Here is a 5,803-nt window from a genome sequence, read left to right as displayed (position 1 = left end):
TGCCTAACCAAGCTTCCACTACCCCAATAGCCTGTTCTAACTAAATCCTCGATGTATTCTTTGTCATCATCTAGCAAACCCAAAGCAAAACATGCATCTTTATATTCTGTATAAACCACTCCATTAACAGTCTTGATCTCATCAAAATTTCTGGGTCCCCTCTGTTCATTCAACAGAACTCGCAAATAATATCCATCCTCCATAACCATAGGAACATAATTTAATCTTCCGATTGCAAAACCTTTTTGTCTTAGATTAAACTGTTTCTCTTTTGAATCATATGTGAACATGTTAGGTATTTCTGGATAAGTTAGTGACCTAGCAATAGAGCTAACCTTGTTAAGATTCATCCATGCTAGAAACATGGAATTATCGACCGTATCTCGATTCATAATTGCTTCAGCCTCATCATCACCCTTGAAATAAACCAGATGCTCACCCTCTAGATGGAAACTTAGTTTCACAACTGGTGTAGACCGGTAATGAATATTAAATTTAAAAATCCTCCATGCTGCTTCACATGCAGACACATACCTGATAGATAAAAGAAAAGCAAATGTGATAATCAATAAGAATTGTTAAAACTATAATATTAAAGAGAAAACAAAATACACGCTGAATTATAAAAAGTACCTGCAATCAAAATAATCTTTAATTTCATTGTCTGGTTTCTTATTCTCTTTCCCTAGAACCTCTCCAGTCTGGTACTCATCTTCATCTTCCTCTGGCATATTTGGCAAAACAGCAACAGTTACACGGTCCTGACCTTTTGTAATGTATTTAAACAAATACTTTACAGATCCAGCTTGGTTGCACCACTCGACATTAATGTGTGCTCTATAGCGTAACAACAGCTTCTTATTGTATGGGATAACATAACTGTTATCACATTTGAATCTGTTTTTTTCTACATAATCATTTGTCTCCCTTCTTCTGTACACTGGAAAGCCTTCCTTATCGACAGTAGTCTCGTCAGCATACTTCTTAGGAAAAAATTTAGTACATTTCCTATTCTCCATACATGGTGAATTCGGATTAACAGCACCACATGGTCCATGGATCATCATGTCCTTCACTAACTCATAAAGCTCTGGTTCTTCATTCTTGTCTGGAATTTCTGCAGATATGATTTTATCTATATCTTCTGTCTTAGGAAATTTGTGCTTTTGGTCCATGAATAGCAGTATATGTGCATGTGGCAAACCTCTTTTCTGGAACTCAATGGTATACATAGCTGTAGATAGGATAAAATATAAAGAGATTAGATGTCGACCTTCATATCTCACGATGTAAAACAATTTAAACATTTACAAAAATTTAGTAATTACCAGATACAGTCTTCCCTAATATATGTCGTTTGGTTAAATCATGCATAAGGGAATCGAGCTTCATCTTAAAAACCCTACAAAGGATGTCTGGTCTATCATCGGGATTCAATTTCCGCTCCTGAAAAAATCTAGTTAGCTCTGGCCACTTTGGATTACATGTGAAAGTTATAAAAAGATCAGGAAATCCAAAGTGTTTAGATATAGCCATTGCATCTAAATAGTTTTCTCGCATGTATCTAGGACCACCAGTGAATGACTTTGGTAAAAAAAACTGTCTCCCTTGCTCATTCATATCTACATTTCCAGCTTCTGCCACCTTCTTTATAGTGTTATAATTCTCTGCCCTTAAACTCGCTTGATTGTATTTGATGTAACCAAGCCGGCTGCTCTCGATGGCAGTATACGAATCAACCAAGAACTGCTGGAATAGGCGTCTAGAATGCAGAAGGGTCTTTGACTCGTTTTTCCTCTCCTGAATTCGAAATGCAAAGAACTGTCTCATGCTAATCTGTTTTCTTTCTTTTTTACTCTTAACCCTTCCCACTTTTGAATGCCCTTTTTCAATTCCAAGTCTGTAACCATCCTCTCCATGAGGAAATAATAAGGGATATTGTAATGCTAGATAAGAGATATGCAATTCACTTATCCTTTGTAGTTCACCAGATTTTGCTTGAACAACAATATCACGATGATCCATTTCCAAATTGAAATCTCCAGGAATCAAAGCAGCTACTTCAGATGCTGTTGGTGTGTTGTACGTCCTCCCATCCTTTTCACGACTACTAACTATCCTCATATGAAAAGTTTCATCCGGATTTGTATTGAACCTGTCTCTTGCTGATCTATAAGTGTTGACGTATGGATTCACATCATCCAACATTTTCATAATCTTTTCGATTAGTTCCCTTCTGAGTTTCTGTTTCTTCTTGTACTTTGCAGAGTTTTTTCCTTTGCTGCAAAATTAAGTGAACTTAGTTAAACACACATTAGTTAATTTAGACACAAAAGTCTGTAAATTATAAAACGCAATACGCAATTACTGATAATGAAATTAACCATACTTCATAATAGTTGCTCTATTATCAACTTCATTTTCAGTATCAACAATGTACAATTGTTGAAACTTAGGGAGTTCACCATCCTCAGGTTGCATACTACCCATCAAGTGATAGTTCTCCCCTTGTAGTTGAAACATATTAGGTCCACGTCCTGGTGCACAACACTTCTCTGTTTTCCCACCAAGTGAAGTAAATGAAAAAATCATGTTATAAGCTCTAATATTTTCTCTAAAATGTCTGCTTAGCTCATCATTGTTGGTGAGTAAGGCGACCAACAACTCTGGTGTTTTCTGTAAAAATGGAAGTTTGACTTGTCCTTCGCCACAACACAAAGTGAAAACAGGCTTTCTTGCATTCTTTTGTTTGTTAATTCGCTCATCATACCACATTATTGCTCCACAATAATCACATTCGTATGTTGGGTCACCATGGTCTAGATATTCTGAGTCTTTTTTTGTACCTGCTAGAGAATGAACAATTACTTTATACATGTTATTCTTATTACAACATCAAAATGCCTAAAATTTGTTATAAGTGTATTTTCTACTTACCAGTTTTCTTCTTTGCAGGTTCTACCTTACGTGAGACGACATCTCCAAAAAATTTCTCGAAATCATTCTTGATTATATTTAAGTAGTACAGCTTTTTCTTAACTTCAGCCAAATCTTCTGCATCATCTACTTCTACGTCAGAGTCATCTACTTCTTCATCAGAGTCTTCAGCGTAATCTTCCTCGGCACTTGAACAATCATAAACTTGTTCATCTTGTTCTTCTGTAATTTATACAAACAAATTTTGTTATTAGTACAATTTCTTATGTCTTACAAATAGTATAAGATGTAGTTTGATAATATTTTTACCCTCGGATAAGTCATGGTAATGCGACTGCTGTGTTTCTGTAGGAGACTTAACGGTGGCATAGTCTGTTCTATGGGAAGCATTGCACGGGTCATTAGCTGGTTGTGAATGACTTATATACTGAGGTAAGCAATTGCTTTTCTGTGTGGACTTATCTATTGGTGTACTCGTTTCTAATAAGTCTGTAAATTTTGAATAAGTCATTGACGAACGTTGTTTTTTCCCAGAATGACCTAAAAGTAATAGATGATCAATGTAGTTAAAATATTGTATAAAGTAGCACATAACAATAATATATACCATTTGATATTCGTGTGTAAATCTGATTAGTACCTGGTATCAGTGGACTGCAGGTAGTTTTGGTAGATACAGTGCTACGTAAAGAAGCTGGAGCAGACCCTTTTGAACCAATCGGCAGGTTAGTTAAATCCTGCAATATTCTTCCAAAAACGTTTCTATTAGGTATTGTAGTAGATGTATGGGTAGACTGGAGTTGGGGGTTGGTATTCTCTGGGTTAGTTTCTGACGTATCATTGTCCATCATCTCTTCCGCATTCTGTTTGCATTGTTCACTCGACAGTGCTTTCCTCTTCTTCATACTGTAAAAAAAAAGGACGAAGTTACTATATAGACCTATAGTGTTTCCCAGATATCTCAAATACTCTACCTTTGTTATGATGCTTTTTGTTTTCGATCAAAATTAAAAAATCTGAAAGGGTTGATTGACTATCTAGTTCATATGATCTCCATTTAGTATCCTTAGTACGGGTTAGATAATATAGGTTAATGTGGTTACTATCTTAACAACCTAATCGTAATTTTCTAAACACATGCTTGTTGCTACCTTAAAATTAGGAATAAATTGATTAATTGTAACAAATAAAGTTATAAGATTTAGATTTTTCTTTAGAATTCATTCGTGTAGCTTAGCTATATCTTCATGTAATCAGAAGTATAGTGTTTTTACGGGTATTATCATTGTATATAAAGTTATGATGTAGTTAGTCATATTTTTTTATTTTCCCTTGTAATTAACATTATGTTTTTATTTAATATGACAGCAATAGGAGAACATTGGTTGGAGATTCTGTTGAATCAGCAGAGATTAACAGGTCAGTGTATAGTCTAAAGATTTAATATATGGCGGGAAAAGTGGATTTTTATTGATATGATGTTGCCTTTTTAAACAAAATACAAATGCGTTCTACAAATTACTAAGTATATTATAGTAGAAGAGAATTCTACTAATGTTATCCATAGTAAATGTATTTTTTGGAAAGAAAAAAAAAATACTAAAAGCCAACCCTAACTTAAGTCTAAAATCTGCCCACAGTTTTATTAGGCCAACATCCTCCACTTGATCACTTGATTTCTAGCGACTCAGTTCGCTGCATATTCTGATTCTTTGGTATCTCCATTGTCCACCTCATGAGAGAGATTCTCATTTGGTTTTCCACCTTCCGTTTTCACAATCTTCACTCCCTTCTGTTCCTCAATTTTCTCCAGTTTGACTGCCTTCAGTTTCATCACCTTCTCATCTTGTTTTTCAAACATGATTGACTTACCCATGATCTTCTTATTAGTTGAGTTTCCTTCATCGTTTTCTCTAACCCTCTTTGATGATGGAGTAGAGAAATCAGAAGCAGATGTTTCACTACTATTGGTAAGCAACAAAATATCCTGTAATTTAAAATACACATTTCTTTATTAAACTTTTCACTTTCTACTAAATTAAAGAATTGACAATATATATGTTTTAAAGACGATAAAATATCTACCTGATCACCGGAAATGATTTGAGATGGGTTGCCTTGTCCCTCTGAATCATCAAGGTCATCTATCTTCACCCCTTCTGTTCCTGGCCAAATCTTTCCAACTCGGTATGTCTCATTGCCACCATAAAGGTTGTCAATTTCAACTAACACCAGAAGCTGAAATGTCTTCCCAACCAAATTCTTCAGAGCAAGGGGTAGATTGGATGGATCCTGTAGCTACATTTATTGGCCAGAGATACGGAATATTAGCATTTTATGACTACTTACATCTAAACTTTAACTAACAAATGGTACTTACATCATCATCATAAACACCATCAAGTAGGTCATGAGCAGTTTGTCCAACGATCTCAGAAGCTGAACCATCAAACAGCATACACTTCATTTCTCCTGTCTGATCTATGACACTCACATGTAACTTGAACCTATGAATGAGAAAGTTAGTCTGTGATTCTGTGCAGTTCTGTAGTATTTGTTTGTTTCTGTGAAGTATAAAAAACTACCTTGGTACGACTTGTGTGATGTTCAGATTGCACTTAGGACACCAGAAAGTTGGCTTTCTTGGTTTTGTCAGGAAAGAAGTCTCCTTCTTTTTGTTTCCTTCCACTTTTTTGCTACATTTCTTACAGCCGAGATAAAACCAACCCATATCTGTATCAATTGATGCGATTGTGCACATGACTTTACATTTCGAAACCTGGTGAATTGAAAAAGCGTTATATAAAAACTGCATATTTATAAATTTACACAACAAACTATATCTAAATTCTTGATTTAGTTACCT

The 5,803-nt window shown here is 35.0% G+C and overlaps 2 protein-coding genes and 1 long non-coding RNA gene across 3 annotated transcripts; 1 reads left to right on the top strand and 2 right to left on the bottom strand.

Annotated features, from left to right (window-relative positions):
- Window positions 1-8: 8 nt before the first annotated feature.
- On the bottom strand, window positions 9-2,775 carry LOC104774077 (the record flags this gene model as incomplete). The annotated part of the gene is made up of 4 exons (XM_010498740.1): window positions 2,390-2,775; window positions 1,329-2,281; window positions 634-1,234; window positions 9-534 (listed from the first exon to the last, which is right to left on the bottom strand). Coding segments are annotated over exons 1-4 (2,466 nt in total), but the record flags the coding sequence as incomplete, so codon positions are not given.
- Window positions 2,776-2,959: 184 nt separating this feature from the next.
- LOC104774075 lies at window positions 2,960-4,389 on the top strand. Its single transcript, XR_765243.1, has 4 exons — window positions 2,960-3,109; window positions 3,289-3,369; window positions 3,588-3,662; window positions 4,306-4,389. It is a non-coding gene; the product is annotated as an uncharacterized LOC104774075 (long non-coding RNA).
- A 235-nt stretch (window positions 4,390-4,624) lies between these two features.
- LOC104774076 lies at window positions 4,625-5,668 on the bottom strand. The gene is made up of 4 exons (XM_010498739.1): window positions 5,523-5,668; window positions 5,318-5,444; window positions 5,023-5,235; window positions 4,625-4,924 (listed from the first exon to the last, which is right to left on the bottom strand). Exons 1-4 carry the CDS (start codon window positions 5,666-5,668, stop codon window positions 4,625-4,627), a joined length of 786 nt encoding a protein of 261 aa, XP_010497041.1.
- Window positions 5,669-5,803: the final 135 nt, after the last annotated feature.

The sequence above is a fragment of the Camelina sativa genome, unplaced genomic scaffold (assembly GCF_000633955.1).
Source record: "Camelina sativa cultivar DH55 unplaced genomic scaffold, Cs unpScaffold01294, whole genome shotgun sequence".
NCBI classification, from domain to species: Eukaryota; Viridiplantae; Streptophyta; class Magnoliopsida; order Brassicales; family Brassicaceae; genus Camelina; species Camelina sativa.
The sequence above is the reverse complement of the archived record's forward strand: the minus strand, read 5'-3'. Positions and strand labels throughout refer to the sequence as shown.

Excerpts from the sequence above, each read along its gene's own strand:
- LOC104774076 (XM_010498739.1), bottom strand. The coding sequence starts at position 5,668 with ATGGGTTGGTTTTATCTCGGCTGTAAGAAATGTAGCAAAAAAGTGGAA. Across the intron at positions 5,236-5,317 it reads ATGGTGTTTATGATGATGAT|CTACAGGATCCATCCAATCT; the intron begins GTAAGTACCATT and ends CAATAAATGTAG. Across the intron at positions 4,925-5,022 it reads AAATCATTTCCGGTGATCAG|GATATTTTGTTGCTTACCAA; the intron begins GTAGATATTTTA and ends TTTAAATTACAG.